This window comes from Nerophis lumbriciformis, linkage group LG26 (genome assembly GCF_033978685.3).
Source record: "Nerophis lumbriciformis linkage group LG26, RoL_Nlum_v2.1, whole genome shotgun sequence".
Lineage (NCBI taxonomy): Eukaryota > Metazoa > Chordata > Actinopteri > Syngnathiformes > Syngnathidae > Nerophis > Nerophis lumbriciformis.
Window position 1 is genome coordinate 38,337,487 of NC_084573.2, and position 18,822 is coordinate 38,356,308.

At 38.5% G+C, this 18,822-nt stretch overlaps 1 protein-coding gene across 2 annotated transcripts; it reads right to left on the reverse strand.

Moving 5' to 3' along the window:
• Positions 1 to 417: 417 nt before the first annotated feature.
• On the reverse strand, positions 418 to 18,560 carry dnal1 (dynein, axonemal, light chain 1). Of its 2 annotated transcripts, none has more exons than XM_061986918.2 (9): positions 18,497 to 18,560; positions 17,890 to 17,950; positions 17,703 to 17,741; positions 17,512 to 17,621; positions 8,856 to 8,911; positions 8,723 to 8,778; positions 8,530 to 8,656; positions 2,260 to 2,400; positions 418 to 650 (listed from the first exon to the last, which is right to left on the reverse strand). In XM_061986918.2, the coding sequence occupies exons 2-9, from the start codon at positions 17,893 to 17,895 to the stop codon at positions 604 to 606; spliced, it is 582 nt and encodes a 193-aa protein (XP_061842902.1). In that variant the 5' UTR covers positions 17,896 to 17,950; positions 18,497 to 18,560; the 3' UTR covers positions 418 to 603. The 2 variants fall into 2 exon arrangements, with proteins under 2 accessions (XP_061842902.1, XP_061842903.1); XM_061986919.2 differs by having other exon boundaries at positions 17,890 to 17,916; positions 18,497 to 18,556.
• Between the last annotated feature and the right edge of the window lie 262 nt (positions 18,561 to 18,822).

Sequence of the window (18,822 nt, forward strand, 5' to 3'; positions counted from 1 at the left end):
GGTCCCGTTAAGACATGATTTTGGCTCATATACAAATGCAATCATTAAACTATGATAGGTGAAACAAAAAAATTGTTATACCAAGTTATGGATTTGAACCCAGTCGTACTGCATGAGAGGCAGCAGTCTTAACCATTGAGCTATCCTGATTCTTGTTGAGACACGATTTTAACAGTATTTTGTTCCACCTCTATCATACTTTACTGAGCAAGATGTAGCAGTCTTAACCATTAAGCTACCCTCAGTCTTGTTGTCAGTGTATTCTTGCTCATTCACTAATGTAATCGTGACACCTGTCGCAGTAAACTGTGATTGAGGTGGAACAAAATGTTGAATCTAAGTTACATAAAAGCATGTTGTTTCAACGTTGTATTTGTGTTGTAGAATATTGGTTGGGTAAATGACCAAATTTCAATGTCAAATCAACATTTTTTCTTTGCATTGATAGCTACGCTTTAAAAAAAATATCATTCTGGAAGGTGGTTCGAGTCTCACAAACAGCAGCAGGCGTTGGTATCAGTCCGATACTAAGTGGATTACAGTATTTAATCTTGCGTGGATTTAAAGGTCGGTAGTTCTGCTGCATTACAGTCTTAAAGCCCCTCAGCCGTCTTCGTCTTCATCCCCGACTTGTTTGATGACCGGGGTGCCTGGACAGACCACAACAAGACAGGAGCCATCATTTCTGTTAGAATAATTGGATCTAAGTTATCACTAAACTTTGTGTTTCAATGAGTTCCCGGCGAGAAGACAAAAGCTGTCTTTGATCCTACCAAGCAAAAGGCTTGTAAAACTCCACTGTGTAGGATGGGAAGCAACATGAAGGTGTTCTGTTTCTTTCATGTATTGTAATCAACAGAAAGATATTGTCTTGATCCGAGATCTACAAAGTGAAGAGGAAGCAGGACCTGACTCCCCTCCGGGAACCTCTTCTTTGAACTCTTTTACAACCTTTTCTTTGAACTCTTTGTAATCAAAGGCGATGGCTGTTTACGACCCCCGTCCCTTAGAAACAGCGGTTGCCATGTAATCAGGGAAAGTCCAAATAAAAGAGGAGGCGTACAATCTTTCGCCAGAGCGTGTTGAGACACTATACAAGGGTACAGTGTCTACGCATTTCTCCTCATTGAGCTAAATTTAATTCTGTTTAATTCCTTGCTTCTTGTCTTGTTCCCTTAACTCACCTGCTCGCTTCTTTCTTGTCTTGTCTGTTGCCATGTAATCAGGGAAAGTCCAAATAAAAGACTTAACTTTCTTGTCGCCTATTTTTGCTTTGCCCTGCAAAATCTAAACAATGGAATTGATCAACTGGCCTCCCAACAAAATTGACAAGAATTCGGGTTCAGGGGAACCTGCTTGTCCTGTCAGATTGGTTGTTGCTGGACACTTGACGGACTCTTGGGAGGAGGGGAGTGCCAGGTGCCTGGCGACCCTTTTAGTCCGGGACGTTGAAGTTATCTACCTTTTTGGAACCATGATAACAGGACATCTGCTGATTGGGGTAAGCGTTGCTCCGGTCTATCGACAAACCGGAAGACGCCGGCAGCCGTTCAAAAGTACCCTGCCAGAAATAACCTGGGGATGCGGACATCCGTTCCGGCCACTCAAGAGTTTTGTGATTTTGGACTAAATCGCAAACTTGACAACATCTTGACGACACCGTCTACTCTGCATAGCGAAAGTATGATACATTTGAGGAGCAGAAATAGGCATTCTCATCTGGATTGGATTGTTTCCCTGGCTGTAAGCGACCTGGCAAGGCTGTTACTTCGAAGATTTCCCTTGAGGACAGTGCAGCGAGGGCACAACAAACCCCTTCCCTGTCTCTCATGGACACGCCTGTTGTTGGTTGACTTTTGTTGGACTGACTGGCTGTGTTATCACAATGACACATAACGACGACATACGGATCAGCGGTCCCTCCCTTCTTGTTGCAAGTCTTGTGGTTTCTATGTCAACAAGTTTTTTTTTCAGGTGCCCAGTCTGAGATCCACTTTTTTCCCCCCCCTTGTCCACCTTTTCTCACCTTTTTTGGGGCGCCATGTGGCGACCTATCTTTTCTGTCTACACACTGTGTCTGCTTGTAAGTACTCTGTGTGTGTGCGCCACCCAACATGCTCCTCTGCTCCTAAAACCAGCAATGTCACGGGAACCGGTACTTTTTAGAGGCGGTATAGTACCGAATATGATTCATTAGTATGGCAAAGTACTGGTATATACCATTTACATAGCACAACATAATGATGCAGAAATTCCTACCATCCAGTTTTTTCAGACCGGGTAATCTTTTGGTAGCTTCGTCGACCCATATCCCTTCAGCGGTGTTCTTGTCTTCCAGAGGGTTCCCCACAAACAACAGGTCTACGAGACATGGTAGGTCGGCCAGCTTGGAAAACTCTCCTGCAAAACAGCAATTTTTACATGAAATGTTCTCAGGAAGTGTGGAAAAACCCAAACTGTGCAGTGGGCTGGATGATTGATCCAAACAGTGTTAGTATCGGATCAATACTAACATGACGATTGATATTTTCACTTCTCTTCTGTTGTTGTGTTGTTAATATTGTTACATATGTTCATATGTTATATTGTTGACAAACTCAGGGAATCAGTCATTGGACACTGGCGAGCCAATAGTCATTTTTGCAGACCATAGTTATTTTGCACTGACTTTATTTTGGAATTGAACCAGGAACCCTCAAATTTCTGGACATTTGTCCAGAAACTTGGATCCAAGTGGGTGAAGTGTCTTACCCAAGAAAACAAAGGCAGGAATTATCTGGAATTGAACCAGGAACCCTCAAGTTTCTAGACTGCTGTCCAGAAACTTGGATCCAGGTGGGTGAAGTGTCTTACCCAAGGACACAACGGCAGGCACTTATCTGGATTTGAACAAGGAACCCTCACATTTCTGGATAACTTTCCAGAAACTTGGATCCAGGTGGGTGAAGTGTCTTACCCAAGGACACAACGGCAGGAATGATCTGGAATCTAACCAGGAACCTTCACGTTTCTGGATAACTTTCCAGAAACTTGGATCCAGGTGGGTGAAGTGTCTTACCCAAGGACACAACAGCAGGGACTTATCTGGAATATAACCAGGAATCCTCAAGTTTCAGGATAACTGTCCATAAACTTGGATAAAGGTGGGTGAAGTGTCTTACCCAAGGACACAAAAGCAGGGATTTATCTGCAATTGAACCAGGAACCTTGAAGTTTCTAGACTGTTGTCCAGAAACTTGGATCCAAGTAGTTGAAGTATCTTACCGACGGACACAACGGCAGACACTTATCTTGGATCTAACCAGGAACCCTCACGTTTCTGGATAACTTTCCAGAAATTTGGATCCAGGAGGGTAAAGTGTCTTACCCAAGGACACAACGGCAGGAATTATCTGGAATCTAACCAGGAACCCTTAAGTTTCTAGACTATTGTCCAGAAACTTGGATCCAGGTGGGTGAAGTGTCTTACTCAAGGACACAACAGCAGGGACTTATCTGGATTTGAACAAGAAACCCTCACGTTTCTGGATAACTTTCCAGAAACTTGGATAAAGGTGGGTGAATTATCTTACCCAAGGACACAACAGCAGGGACTTATCTGGAATTGAACTAGGAACCTTCAAGTTTCTAGACTATTGTCCAGAAATTGGATCCAAGTGGGTGAAGTGGGCAGGAATTATCTGGAATCTAACCAGGAAAACTCAAGTTTCTAGACTGTTGTCCAGAAACTTGGATCCAGGTGGGTGAAGTGTCTTACCCAAGGACACAATGGCAGGAATTATCTGGAATCCAACCAGGAACCCTCAAGTTTCTAGACTGTGGTCCAGAAACTTGGATCCAGGTGGGTGAAGTTTCTTACCCAAGGACACAACGGAAGGAATTATCTGGAATCCAACCAGGAACCCTCAAGTTTGTAGACTGTGGTCCAGAAACTTGGATCCAGGTGGGTGAAGTGTCTTGCCCAAGAAAACAAAGGCAGGAATTATCTGGAATTGAACCAGGAACCCTCAAGTTTCTAGACTGCTGTCCAGAAACTTGGATCCAGGTGGGTGAAGTGTCTTACCCAAGGACACAACGGCAGGCACTTATCTGGATTTGAACAAAGAACCCTCACATTTCTGGATATCTTTCCAGAAACCTGGATCCAGGTGGGTGAAGTGTCTTACCCAAGGACACAACGGCAGGAATGATCTGGAATCTAACCAAGAACCCTCAAGTTTGTAGACTATTGTCCAGAAACTTGGATCCAGGTGGGTGAAGTGTCTTACCCAAGGACACAACGGCAGGAATTATCTGGAATCTAACCAGGAACCCTCAAGTTTCTAGACTCTTGTCCAGAAACTTGGATCCAGGTGGGTGAAGTGTCTTACTCAAGGACACAATGGCAGGCACTTATCTGGATTTGAACAAGAAACCCTCACGTTTCTGGATAACTTTCCAGAAACTTGAATCCAGGTGGGTGAAGTGTCTTACCCAACGACACAACGGCAAGAATTATCTGGAATCTAACCAGGAACCCTCAAGTTTCTAGACTGTTGTCCAGAAACTTTGATCCAGGTGGGTGAAGTGTCTTACCCAAGGACACAACGGAAGGAATGATCTGGAATCTAACCAGGAACCCTCAAGTTTGTAGACTATTGTCCAGAAACTTGGATCCAGGTGGGTGAAGTGTCTTACCCAAGGACACAACGGCAGGGACTTATCTGGAATCTAACCAGGAATCCTCAAGTTTCAGGATAACTGTCCATAAACTTGGATCCAGGTGGGTGAATTGTCTTACCCAAGGACACAACAGCAGGGACTTATCTGGAATTGAACTAAGAACCTTCAAGTTTCTAGACTGTTGTCCAGAAATTGGATCCAAGTGGGTGAAGTGGGCAGGAATTATCTGGAATCTAACCAGGAAACCTCAAGTTTCTATACTGTTGTCCAGAAACTTGGATCCAGGTGGGTGAAGTGTCTTACCCAAGGACACAACGGCAGGAATGATCTGGAATCCAACCAGGAACCCTCAAGTTTGTAGACTATTGTCCAGAAACTTGGATCCAGGTGGGTGAAGTTTCTTACCCAAGGACACAACAGCAGGGACTTATCTGGAATCTAACCAGGAATCCTCAAGTTTCAGGATAACTGTCCATAAACTTGGATAAAGGTGGGTGAAGTGTCTTACCCAAGGACACAACAGCAGGTACTTATCTGGAATTGAACTAGGAACCTTCAAGTTTCTAGACTGTTGTCCAGAAATTGGATCCAAGTGGGTGAAGTGGGCAGGAATTATCTGGAATCTAACCAGGAAACCTCAAGTTTCTAGACTGTTGTCCAGAAACTTGGATCCAGGTGGGTGAAGTGTCTTACCCAAGGACACAACGGCAGGAGGCAGGAATTATCTGGAATCTAACCAGGAACCCTCAAGTTTCTAGACTGTGGTCCAGAAACTTGAATCCAGGTGGGTGAAGTTTCTTACCCAAGGACACAACGGAAGGAATTATCTGTAATCCAACCAGGAACCCTCAAGTTTGTAGACTGTGGTCCAGAAACTTGGATCCAGGTGGGTGAAGTGTCTTACCCAAGGACACAACGGAAGGAATTATCTGGAATCCAACCAGGAACCCTCAAGTTTGTAGACTGTGGTCCAGAAACTTGGATCCAGGTGGGTGAAGTGTCTTACCCAAGGACACAACGGGAGGGACTTATCTGGAATTAAACCAGGAACCCTCAAGTTTCTAGATAACTTTCCAGAAACTTGGATCCAAGTGGGTGAAGTGTCTTACCCAAGGACACAACGGCAGGGACTTATCTGGAATCTAACCAGGAATCCTCAAGTTTCAGGATAACTGTCCATAAACGTGGATAAAGGTGGGTGAAGTGTCTTACCCAAGGACACAACAGCAGGGATTTATCTGCAATTGAACCATGAACCTTCAAGTTTCTAGACTGTTGTCCAGAAATTGGATCCAAGTGAGTGAAATAGGCAGGAATTATCTGGAATCTAACCAGGAAACCTCAAGTTTCTAGACTGTTGTCCAGAAACTTGGATCCAGGTGGGTGAAGTGTCTTAGCCAAGGACACAACGGTAGGAATTATCTGGACTCTAACCAGGAACCCTCAAGTTTGTAGACTGTGGTCCAGAAACTTGGATCCAGGTGGGTGAAGTGTCTTACCCAAGGACACAACGGCAGGAATTATCTGGAATCTAACCAGGAACCCTCAAGTTTCTAGACTGTTGTCCAGAAACTTGGATCCAGGTGGGTGAAGTGTCTTACCCAAGGACACAACGGCAGGAATGATCTGGAATCTAACCAGGAACCCTCAAGTTTGTAGACTATTGTCCAGAAACTGGGATCCAGGTGGGTGAAGTGTCTTACCCAAGGACACAACGGCAGGGACTTATCTGGAATCTAACCAGGAATCCTCAAGTTTCAGGATAACTGTCCATAAACTTGGATCCAGGTGGGTGAATTGTCTTACCCAAGGACACAACAGCAGGGACTTATCTGGAATTGAACTAGGAACCTTCAACTTTCTAGACTGTTGTCCAGAAATTGGATCCAAGTGGGTGAAGTGGGCAGGAATTATCTGGAATCTAACCAGGAAAACTCAAGTTTCTAGACTGTTGTCCAGAAACTTGGATCCAGGTGGGTGAAGTGTCTTACCCAAGGACACAACGGCAGGAGGCAGGAATTATCTGGAATCTAACCAGGAACCCTCAAGTTTCTAGACTGTGGTCCAGAAACTTGGATCCAGGTGGGTGAAGTGTCTTACCCAAGGACACAACAGCAGGGACTTATCTGGAATTGAACCAGGAACCTTCAAGTTTCTAGACTGTTGTCTAGAAACTTGGATCCAAATGGTGGAAGTGTCTTACCAAAGGACACAACGGCAGGCACTTATCTGGAATCTAACCAGGAACCTTCACGTTTCTGGATAACTTTCCAGAAACTTGGATCCAGGTGGGTGAAGTGTCTTACCCAAGAAAACAAAGGCAGGCATTATCTGGAATTGAACCAGGAACCCTCAAGTTTCTAGACTGCTGTCCAGAAACTTGAATCCAGGTGTGTGAAGTGTCTTACCCAAGGACACAACGGCAGGCACTTATCTGGATTTGAACAAGGAACCCTCACATTTCTGGATAACTTTCCAGAAACTTGGATCCAGGTGGGTGAAGTGTCTTACCCAAGGACACAACGGCAGGAATGATCTGGAATCTAACCAGGAACCCTCAAGTTTGTAGACTATTGTCCAGAAACTTGGATCCAGGTGGGTGAAGTGTCTTACCCAAGGACACAACGGCAGGCACTTATCTGGATTTGAACAAAGAACCCTCACATTTCTGGATAACTTTCCAGAAACCTGGATCCAGGTGGGTGAAGTGTCTTACCCAAGGACACAAAGGCAGGAATGATCTGGAATCTAACCAAGAACCCTCAAGTTTGTAGACTATTGTCCAGAAACTTGGATCCAGGTGGGTGAAGTGTCTTACCCAAGGACACAACGGCAGGCACTTATCTGGATTTGAACAAAGAACCCTCACATTTCTGGATATCTTTCCAGAAACCTGGATCCAGGTGGGTGAAGTGTCTTACCCAAGGACACAACGGCAGGAATGATCTGGAATCTAACCAAGAACCCTCAAGTTTGTAGACTATTGTCCAGAAACTTGGATCCAGGTGGGTGAAGTGTCTTACCCAAGGACACAACGGCAGGCACTTATCTGGATTTGAACAAAGAACCCTCACATTTCTGGATAACTTTCCAGAAACCTTTATCCAGGTGGGTGAAGTGTCTTACCCAAGGACACAACGGCAGGAATGATCTGGAATCTAACCAAGAACCCTCAAGTTTGTAGACTATTGTCCAGAAACTTGGATCCAGGTGGGTGAAGTGTCTTACTCAAGGACACAACAGCAGGCACTTATCTGGACTTGAACAAAGAACCCTCACATTTCTGGATAACTTTCCAGAAACTTGGATCCAGGTGGGTGAAGTGTCTTACCCAAGGACACAACGGCAGGAATGATCTGGAATCTAACCAGGAACCCTCAAGTTTGTAGACTATTGTCCAGAAACTTGGATCCAGGTGGGTGAAGTGTCTTACCCAAGGACACAACGGCAGGGACTTATCTGGAATCTAACCAGGAATCCTCAAGTTTCAGGATAACTGTCCATAAACTTGGATAAAGGTGGGTGAAGTGTCTTACCCAAGGACACAACAGCAGGGACTTATCTGGAATTGAACTAGGAACCTTCAAGTTTCTAGACTGTTGTCCAGAAACTTGGATCCAAATGGTTGAAGTGTCTTACCCAAGGACACAACGGCAGGCACTTACAATCCACAAATAAATAGAAAAACAACAAAATAATTAATCATGAAATCATTTAAGATCGACATGGGCATGGGCGACACTGGCCCTATACTGTTTCTACTTGGTATGGGATCAATAGCAACATTGCAGTATCGCCCATGATCTTCTCCGCTGTCCGGCTAAACGGATGCTTCGTGCTGTGTTGAGAAAAAGAACTCGTTCTCACCCCAATCTTTCACCAGGTTGTTGGACATGTAGAGAACGCGAAGTTTCTTCATCAGGTGAACTCCCTTCATCTTCTCGATGAGGTTGTAGGAGATCCACAACTCTTCTAACGTGCCCCCAACTGCGTCCTGAACAACCCCACAATTTGAGCATCAAATACCAATAAAAACGTCCTTCCAGGTGGACGTACTCACCAGGCCAGTGAAGGCCTTGATGTTATTTCTCCCTAATGACAAAACTCTCAGGTTTTCTGGAAGTGGGTGGAAGGAAACAACGTTGTTAAGCGTAAAAATGTGTGCATGAATGTCTTTATGGTGAAGAACTTACTCAGTTCTCCCAGGTTGGTTATTTTGTCGATGCAGTTTGTGGACAAACACAGCTTTCTGTCAAGGATACGGCAGGCATTGAGTTATAGATACCATATACTAACTAATACATGGCCATTGAGTTATAGATACCATATACTAACTAATACATGGCCATTGAGTTATAGATACCATATACTAACTAATACATGGCCATTGAGTTATAGATACCATATACTAACTAATACATGGCCATTGAGCTATAGATACCATATACTAACTAATACATGGCCATTGAGTTATAGATACCATATACTAACTAATACATGGCCATTGAGCTATAGATACCATATACTAACTAATACATGGCCATTGAGTTATAGATACCATATACTAACTAATACATGGCCATTGAGTTATAGATACCATATACTAACTAATACATGGCCATTGATCTATAGATACCATATACTAACTAATACATGGCCATTGAGTTATAGATACCATATACTAACTAATACATGGCCATTGAGTTATAGATACCATATACTAACTAATACATGGCCATTGATCTATAGATACCATATACTAACTAATACATGGCCATTGAGCTATAGATACCATATACTAACTAATACATGGCCATTGAGTTATAGATACCATATACTAACTAATACATGGCCATTGAGTTATAGATACCATATACTAACTAATACATGGCCATTGCCAATACTGATAGATACCCACATTTTGGGTATGGAATTTTACATTTTCCTATAAAGGATAAAACACTGAATATTGACAACATATGACCATAGTAATTAATTAGATTACCATAGTAATTAATTAGATGACCATAGTAACTAATTGGGTGACCATAGTAACTCATTGGATTAGCATAGTAACTAATTAGTAACTCATGAGATGACCATATGGGTATGCGTAAACGTCTGTAGTTTATTGTGTGAATGTATTAACACAAAACCTATTTTATTGATGTAAAACACACAATGGACACTATTTAGTAACATTATGTAAAGGCGTTTAATACATGTAGCGTTAAATTTGACCACTATATGGAAAAAACACTGCACCTTATGTTTAATTGTGTGCCATGTTTGCTGTGTCGTTTATTGTGTGAATGTTTTGACACAAAGCCTTCTATTTTATTTATGTAAAATACACAATGAACTTTATTTAGTAGCGTTATGTAAAGGCGTTTAATACTTGTTTAATACATGTAGAGCTAAATTTGACCACTATATGGCAACAACGCTGCACTTAGGTTTAATTGTGTGCAATGTTTGCTGTGTCGTTTATTGTGTGAATGTGTTGACAAGAAACCTTCTATTTTATTGATGTAAAATACACGAGGAACATTATTTAGTAGCGTTATGTAAAGGTGTTTAATATGTGTTTAATACACGTAGCGCAAGATTTGACCACTATATGGCAACAACGCTGCACTTTAGGTTTAATTGTGTGCAATGTTTGCTGTGTCGTTTATTGTGTGAATGTGTTGACAAGAAACCTTCTATTTTATTGATGTAAAATACACAAGGAACATTATTTAGTAGCGTTATGTAAAGGCGTTTAATGTGTTTAATACACGTAGCTCTAGATTTGACCACTATATGGCAAAAAAGCTGCACTTTAGGTTTAATTGTGTGGAATGTTTGCTGTATCGTTTATTGTGTGAATGTTTTGACACAAAACCTTCTATTCTATTGATGTAAAACACACAATGGACACTATTTAGTAATGTTATGTAAAGGCGTTTAATACATGTAGTGTTAAATTTGACCACTATATGGCAAAAACACTGCACCTTATGTTTAATTGTGTGCAATGTTTGCTGTGTCGTTTATTGTGTGAATGTTTTGACACAAAAACTTCTATTTTATTTATGTAAAATACACAATGAACTTTATTTAGTAGCGTTATGTAAAGGCGTTTAATACTTGTTTAATACATGTAGCGCTAAATTTGACCACTATATGGCAAAAACGCTGCACCTTAGGTTTAATTGTGCACAATGTTTGCTGTGTCGTTTATTGTGTGAATGTTTTGACAAGAAACCTTCTATTTTATTGATGTAAAATACACGCGGAACATTATTTAGTAGCGTTATGTAAAGGCGTTTAATATGTGTTTAATAAACGTAGCGCAAGATTTGACCACTGTATGGCAAAAACGCTGCACTTTAGGTTTAATTGTGTGCAGTGTTTGCTGTGTCGTTTATTGTGTGAATGTTTTGACACGAAACCTTCTATTTTATTGATGTAAAATACACAATGAACTTTATTTAGTAGCGTTATGTAAAGGCGTTTAATATGTGTTTAATACATGTAACGCTAGATTTGACCACTATATGGCAAAAACGCTGCACTTTAGGTTTAATTGTGTGCAATGTTTGCTGTATCGTTTATTGTGTGAATGTTTTGACATGAAACCTTCTATTCTATTGATGTAAAACACACAATGGACACTATTTAGTAATGTTATGTAAAGGCGTTTAATATGTGTTTAATACATGTAGTGTTAAATTTGACCACTATATGGAAAAAACACTGCACCTTATGTTTAATTGTGTGCAATGTTTGCCGTGTCGTTTATTGTGTGACTGTGTTGACAAGAAACCTTCTATTTTATTGATGTAAAATACACAAGGAACATTATTTAGTAGCGTTATGTGAAGGCGTTTAATATGTGTTTAATACACGTAGCGCTAGATTTGACCACTATATGGCAAAAACGCTGCACTTTAGGTTTAATTGTGTGCAATGTTTGCTGTGTTGTTTATTGTGTGACTGTTGACAAGAAACCTTCTATTTTATTGATGTAAAATACACGAGGAACATTATTTAGTAGCGTTATGTAAAGGCGTTTAATGTGTTTAATACACGTAGCTCTAGATTTGACCACTATATGGCAAAAACGCTGCACTTTAGGTTTAATTGTGTGCAATGTTTGCTGTGTCGTTTATTGTGAATGATTTGACATGAAACCTTCTATTCTATTGATGTAAAACACACAATGGACACTATTTAGTAATATTATGTAAAGGCGTTTAATATGTGTTTAATACATGTAGTGTTAAATTTGACCATTATATGGCAAAAACACTGCACCTTAGGTTTAATTGTGTGCAATGTTTGCTGTGTCGTTTATTGTGTGAATGTTTTGACAAGAAACCTTCTATTTTATTTATGTAAAATACACAATTAACTTTATTTAGTGGCATTATGTAAAGGCGTTTAACACTTGTTTAATACATGTAGCGCTAAATTTGACCACTATATGGCAACAATGCTACACCTTAGGTTTAATTGTGTGCAATGTTTGCTGTGGGTATGCGTAAACATCTGTAGTTTATTGTGTGAATGTATTAACACGAAACCTTCTATCTTATTGATGTAAAGTACACAATGGACACTATTTAGTAACATTATGTAAAGGCGTTTAATATGTGTTTAATAGATGTAGTGCTAGATTTGACCACTATATGGCAAAAACGCTGCACCTTATGTTTAATTGTGCGCAATGTTTGCTGTGTCGTTTATTGTGTGAATGTTTTGACACAAAAACTTCTATTTTATTTATGTAAAATACACAATGAACATTATTTAGTAGCGTTATGTGAAGGCGTTTAATACTTGTTTAATACATGTAGCGCTAAATTTGACCACTATATGGCAACAACGCTGCACCTTAGGTTTAATTGTGTGCAATGTTTGCTGTGTCGTTTATTGTGTGAATGTTTTGACACGAAACCTTCTATTTTATTGATGTAAAATACACGAGGAACATTACTTAGTAGCGTTATGTAAAGGCGTTTAATATGTGTTTAATACACGTAGCGCAAGATTTGACCACTATATGGCAAAAACGCTGCACTTTAGGTTTAATTGTGTGCAATGTTTGCTGTGTCGTTTATTGTGTGAATGTTTTGACACGAAACCTTCTATTCTATTGATGTAAAACACACAATGGACACTATTTAGTAATGTTATGTAAAGGCGTTTAATATGTGTTTACTACATGTAGTGTTAAATTTGACCACTATATGGGAAAAACACTGCACCTTATGTTTAATTGTGTGCAATGTTTGCTGTGTCGTTTATTGTGTGAATGTTTTGACACGAAACCTTCTATTTTATTTATGTAAAATACACAATGAACATTATTTAGTAACCTTATGTAAAGGTGTTTAATACGTTTTTAATATATGTAGCGTTAAATTTGACCACTATATGGAAAAAAACACTGCACCTTAGGTTTAATTGTGTGCAATGTTTGCTGTGTCGTTTATTGTGTGACTGTGTTGACAAGAAACCTTCTATTTTATTGATGTAAAATACACAAGGAACATTATTTAGTAGCGTTATTAAAGGCGTTTAATATGTGTTTAATACACGTAGCGCAAGAGTTGACCACTATATGGCAAAAACACTGCACTTTAGGTTTAATTGTGTGCAATGTTTGCTGTATCGTTTATTGTGAATGTTTTGACATGAAACCTTCTATTCTATTGATGTAAAACACACAATGGACACTATTTACTAACATTATGTAAAGGCGTTTAATATGTGTTTAATACATGCAGTGTTAAATTTGACCACTATATGGCAAAAACACTGCACCTTATGTTTAATTGTGTGCAATGTTTGCTGTGTCGTTTATTGTGTGAATGTTTTGACACGAAACCTTCTATTTTATTTATGTAAAATACACAATGAACCTTATTTAGTGGCGTTATGTAAAGGCGTTTAATACTTGTTTAATACATGTAGCGCTAAATTTGACCACTATATGGCAACAATGCTACACCTTAGGTTTAATTGTGTGCAATGTTTGCTGTGGGTATGCGTAAACATCTGTAGTTTATTGTGTGAATGTATTAACACGAAACCTTCTATCTTATTGATGTAAAGTACACAATGGACACTATTTAGTAACATTATGTAAAGGCGTTTAATACGTGTTTAATAGATGTAGTGCTAGATTTGACCACTATATGGCAAAAACGCTGCACCTTAGGTTTAATTGTGTGCAATGTTTGCTGTGTCGTTTATTGTGTGAATATGTTGACAAGAAACCTTCTATTTTATTGATGTAAAATACACGAGGAACATTATTTAGTAGCGTTATGTAAAGGCGTTTAATATGTGTTTAATACACGTAGTGCAAGATTTGACCACTATATGGCAAAAACGCTGCACTTTAGGTTTAATTGTGTGCAATGTTTGCTGTGTTGTTTATTGTGTGAATGTGTTGACAAGAAACCTTCTATTTTATTGATGTAAAATACACAAGGAACATTATTTAGTAGCGTTATGTAAAGGCGTTTAATATGTGTTTAATACACGTAGCGCTAGATTTGACCACTCTATGGCAAAAACGCTGCACTTTATGTTTAATTGTGTGCAATGTTTGCTGTATCGTTTATTGTGAATGTTTTGACATGAAACCTTCTATTCTATTGATGTAAAACACACAATGGACACTATTTAGTAATGTTATGTAAAGGCGTTTAATACTTGTTTAATAAATGTAGCGCTAAATTTGACCACTATATGGCAACAACGCTGCACCTTAGGTTTAATTGGGTGCAATGTTTGCTGTGGATATGCGTAAACGTCTGTAGTTTATTGTGTGAATGTATCAACACGAAACCTATTCTATTGATGTTAAACACACAATGGACACTATTTAGTAATGTTATGTAAAGGCGTTTGATATGTGTTTAATACATGTAGCGTTAAATTTGACCACTATATGGCAAAAACACTGCACCTTATGTTTAATTGTGTGCAATGTTTGCTGTGTCGTTTATTGTGTGACTGTGTTGACAAGAAACCTTCTATTTTATTGATGTAAAATACACAAGGAACATTATTTAGTAGCGTTATGTAAAGGCGTTTAATGTGTTTAATACACGTAGCTCTAGATTTGACCACTATATGGCAAAAACGCTGCACTTTAGGTTTAATTGTGTGCAATGTTTGCTGTATCGTTTATTGTGAATGTTTTGACATGAAACCTTCTATTCTATTGATGTAAAACACACAATGGACACTATTTAGTAATGTTATGTAAAGGCGTTTGATATGTGTTTAATACATGTAGTGTTAAATTTGACCACTATATGGCAAAAACACTGCACTTTATGTTTAATTGTGTGCAATGTTTGCTGTATCGTTTCTTGTGTGAATGTTTTGACAAGAAACTTTCTATTTTATTTATGTAAAATACACAAGGAACATTATTTAGTAGCGTTATGTAAAGGCGTTTAATATGTGTTTAATAAACGTAGCGCTAGATTTGACCACTATATGGCAAAAACGCTGCACTTTAGGTATAATTGTGTGCAATGTTTGCTGTGTCGTTTATTGTGTGAATGTTTTGACACAAAACCTTCTATTTCATTTATGTAAAATACACAATGAACTTTATTTAGTAGCGTTATGTAAAGGCGTTTAATACTTGTTTAATACATGTAACGCTAAATTTGACCACTATATGGCAACAACGCTGCACCTTAGGTTTAATTGTGTGCAATGTTTGCTGTGGGTATGCGTAAACATCTGTAGTTTATTGTGTGAATGTATTAACACGAAACCTTCTATCTTATTGATGTAAAACACACAATGGACACTATTTAGTAACATTATGTAAAGGCGTTTAATATGTGTTTAATAGATGTAGTGTTAAATTTGACCACTATATGGCAAAAACACTGCACCTTATGTTTAATTGTGTGCAGTGTTTGCTGTGTTGTTTATTGTGTGAATGTGTTGACAAGAAACCTTCTATTTTATTGATGTAAAATACACAAGGAACATTATTTAGTAGCGTTATGTAAAGGCGTTTAATATGTGTTTAATACACGTAGCTCTAGATTTGACCACTATATGGCAAAAACGCTGCACTTTAGGTTTAATTGTGTGCAATGTTTGCTGTGTCGTTTATTGTGTGACTGTGTTGACACAAAACTTTCTATTTTATTTATGTAAAATACACAATGAACATTATTTAGTAACATTATGTAAAGGTGTTTAATACGTTTTTAATATATGTAGCGTTAAATTTGACCACTATATGGAAAAAAACACTGCACCTTAGGTTTAATTGTGTGCAGTGTTTGCTGTGTTGTTTATTGTGTGAATGTGTTGACAAGAAACCTTCTATTTTATTGATGTAAAATACACAAGGAACATTATTTAGTAGCTTTATGTAAAGGCGTTTGATATGTGTTTAATACATGTAGCGTTAAATTTGACCACTATATGGCAAAAACACTGCACCTTATGTTTAATTGTGTGCAATGTTTGCTGTGTCGTTTATTGTGTGAATGTTTTGACACGAAACCTTCTATTTTATTTATGTAAAATACACAATGAACTTTTTTTAGTAGCGTTATGTAAAGGCGTTTAATACTTGTTTAATACATGTACCGCTTAATTTGACCACTATATGGCAACAATGCTACACCTTAGGTTTAATTGTGTGCAATGTTTGCTGTGTCGTTTATTGTGTGAATGTGTTGACAAGAAACCTTCTATTTTATTGATGTAAAATACACAAGGAACATTATTTAGTAGCTTTATGTAAAGGCGTTTGATATGTGTTTAATACATGTAGCGTTAAATTTGACCACTATATGGCAAAAACACTGCACCTTATGTTTAATTGTGTGCAATGTTTGCTGTGTCGTTTATTGTGTGAATGTTTTGACACGAAACCTTCTATTTTATTTATGTAAAATACACAATGAACTTTTTTTAGTAGCGTTATGTAAAGGCGTTTAATACTTGTTTAATACATGTACCGCTTAATTTGACCACTATATGGCAACAATGCTACACCTTAGGTTTAATTGTGTGCAATGTTTGCTGTGTCGTTTATTGTGTGAATGTGTTGACAAGAAACCTTCTATTTTATTGATGTAAAATACACAAGGAACGTTATTTAGTAGCTTTATGTCAAGGCGTTTAATACGTGTTTAATATATGTAGCGCTAGATTTGACCACTATATGGCAAAAACGCTGCACTTTAGGTTTAATTGTGTGCAATGTTTGCTGTGTCGTTTATTGTGTGAATGTGTTGACACAAAACCTTCTATTCTATTGATGTAAAACACACAATGGACACTATTTAGTAATGTTATGTAAAGGCGTTTAATACATGTAGTGTTAAATTTGACCACTATATGGCAAAAACACCGCACCTTATGTTTAATTGTGTGCAATGTTTGCTGTGTCGTTTATTGTGTGAATGTTTTGACACGAAACCTTCTATTTTATTTATGTAAAATACACAATGAACTTTATTTAGTGGCGTTATGTAAAGGCGTTTAATACTTGTTTAATACATGTAGCGCTAAATTTGACCACTATATGGCAAAAACGCTGCACCTTAGGTTTAATTGTGCGCATTGTTTGCTGTGTCGTTTGTGTGAATATTTTGACACGAAACCTTCTATTTTATTGATGTAAAATACACAATGGAAACTTTTTAGTAATGTTATGTATTAAAACGCCTTTACATAACATGACTAATTCATCCAAAGAACCCCGAGTGTTCCGGAAATAGCTACAACGGACCAAGTTCCGCTTTGTTTCCCCGAATTGAAAAAGGTGTGATGATGATAAACGTCCGCTGGAAATGGACTCACTCGCATTTGGGTATTTTGTTGAGAGTGTTGTCCAGCTTCTCGATGGGGGGGATCTGATTGTACAACTTGACCACCGTGGCCTCGGCGCACTTCTCCCCGGTCTTCTCCTCCTGGACGCAGACACACAAGTTGCCTTCAGCAGATTTATAAATATGTACTTTGCATTTTATATACTATATTATTATATATACCCATTTGGCCAGTGCATCTTTTACTGTTGTTCCTTTAGCCTGCACACGGGACAAACAACATATCATTATTATTATTATTATTATTATTTGACTTACTGCAGAACCACAAACATTAAAAAAAAATAACGTTTTTAATGGAAATAAATGTCTAAATGTGCTATGGACACATTAGAAAACAAGCACTCACCGCCATGTTGATCCACTACTCCGGTTGCTATGACAACAAAAAATCAGCGCATGCGCAGTTTCTGGAAAGTTGGGGATACATATAGGTAAAATACGTATATTTTAAAGTATATTCAACAGTAATTAAAACATGGTTATGGTACGTGAAATACAAATAATGTTCAAGTATCCGAGAAACAATACACATATTGGGTCAATATCGTGACAGGATCGATATAAGTTCTCTCCGAAACATAGAAAGATTTTAGGCGAATAAAGACAACATTTTTGTCAATCTTGTAATATTCCAGTAATGTAGGCTCCTACAACTTCTCGGCTGGTCTTGTCTTTAATGGACAAAATGCGTTAAAACCGCACAAAAAAAACAAAACAAACCAAATTCGAACGCTTTACTTCCTGTAATCGACGTCACTTCCCTATCTCTCCCCGGAAGTCCCGCCCCCCAGCCAAAGTCGTTGGCGAACAGCCTGTTAATAATAATAATAATAATAATAATAACAATAATATTATTAATGTAACCGAGGGTTTATATATGTCGCCTATACGGTATGAAACTACAAAATAATAAACACGGAATCTCCAGTTTACACGAGGAACACTTTATTTACCTTCTTTTCAAAACCTTCGCTCCACTCCAACAACGTGACCTCACTTCCGCTCTTAGCGCCTTCAAAATAAGAGCTCAATGACAGCGTATAACAGGAACTTAACATCACCAAGAGGAAAGCCCATAAAAATAGGTTACATTAACAATAATAATAATAACAATATTACTACTATTATTATTAACAATAATAATAATAATAATAATAATAATTCACCGACCTATTTGCGTACGCTGCTACACACGCCCACCAGTCATCGTTGCCTTCGCAATTAATAGCGGTACCGAAAGGGACAAGCGGTAGGAAAAATGGATGGACGGACATCAGTG

Bases quoted from the DNA above. Each gene is read 5' to 3' on its own strand.
- dnal1 (XM_061986918.2), bottom strand. The intron at 17,622-17,702 runs GTATATATAATA...GTCTGCGTCCAG, and splicing joins AAGATGCACTGGCCAAATGG to GAGGAGAAGACCGGGGAGAA. The intron at 651-2,259 runs GTAGGAATTTCT...TGGTCTGTCCAG, and splicing joins CGGTCTGAAAAAACTGGATG to GCACCCCGGTCATCAAACAA.